The sequence below is a fragment of the Malurus melanocephalus genome, unplaced genomic scaffold (assembly GCF_030028575.1).
Source record: "Malurus melanocephalus ecotype Western Australia unplaced genomic scaffold, MMel_1.1 scaffold_3297, whole genome shotgun sequence".
NCBI classification, from domain to species: domain Eukaryota; kingdom Metazoa; phylum Chordata; class Aves; order Passeriformes; family Maluridae; genus Malurus; species Malurus melanocephalus.
The window spans coordinates 2,690-3,731 of NW_026626529.1; the positions used below are offsets into that span (position 1 = coordinate 2,690).

Sequence of the window (1,042 nt, forward strand, 5' to 3'; positions counted from 1 at the left end):
GTGGCCATTGGGGTGGTTCAGGACCTTTTAGGTGGTGCAAGGACTGTCAGTGTGGCCATTGGGGTGGCACAGTGACTGTCAGGGTGACACAAGGACTGTCAGGGTGACCATTGGGGTGGCACGGTGACTGCCAGGGTGGCACAAGGACTGTCAGGGTGGCCATTGGGCTGACCCAGGATGCCCGTGTGACCAGCAATCCCCTCTCCCCATCTCTCCCCTCTCCAGCTCCATGGATCCCTCTCCGGGCCGGCCCAAGGCGCCGCCGTCCTTCCTGTCGGACCTTGGCAAGGCCACTCTGCGTGGCATCCGCAAGTGCCCGCGCTGCGGCACCTACAACGGCACGCGGGGGCTGAGCTGCAAGAACAAGACGTGYGGCACGGTGTTCCGGGCGGGCGCGCGCCGCCAGCCGGGCGCCGACGCCGTGCGCGTGCTCAGCGGCCGCCACGGCCAGCTCTACTCGGTGCGCCAGCGCGACTCGCGCTGCTTCGTGGAGCTGGGCGTCCCCGAGGCGGCCGACGGCGTCCCCGAGGGCGCCGCGGTCACCGCGCTGAGCTCCGGCCGCTGCCACGCGCCGGCGTGTGCCAAGGCGGCGCTGGGTGAGCGGCAGTGCCAGCACCTGAAGCTGGCGTTGGGCTGCCAGGCCGAGGCCACGCCGCTGCCGCTCAAGAGCTCGGTGCTGGGCGCGGTGCAGGCGCCGGCCGAGGCCAAGCAGAGCCTGTGGGAGCTGGCCACCGAGCCCACGGGGCCGCTGGTGCAGAGGGTCACCAAGAGCGTGCTGGTGGTCAAGTGCAAGGCCAGCCAGAGGCACAGCCTGGGCTACCTGCACGCCTGCTTCGGCCAGCGCCGCTTCTCCTGCGCCTGCCGCGCTCCCGGCCGCGGCCGCACCAAAGGGGACGATGGCGACGAGGAGGAGGATGAGGAGGAAGAGGAGGAGGAGGAAGAGTCGCCCCCGCCGCGCTGTATCCACTTCCTGGCCTGCATCTGCGCCTTCGCCAGCGACGACAGCCTGGCACAGGAGTTCTCCGACTTCCTGGCCTCCGAC

General features: G+C 70.3%; 1 protein-coding gene across 1 annotated transcript in view; it reads left to right on the forward strand.

Moving 5' to 3' along the window:
- Positions 1–33: 33 nt before the first annotated feature.
- CUNH2orf42 (chromosome unknown C2orf42 homolog) overlaps positions 34–1,042 on the forward strand; it is a gene marked incomplete at its 3' end in the record, with an annotated part of 5,042 nt that continues 4,033 nt past the window's right edge. The window contains exon 1 of the mRNA XM_057389043.1: positions 34–1,040. Coding sequence (XP_057245026.1) covers positions 230–1,040 — 811 coding nt within the window. The remainder of the gene's footprint in view (positions 1,041–1,042) is intronic.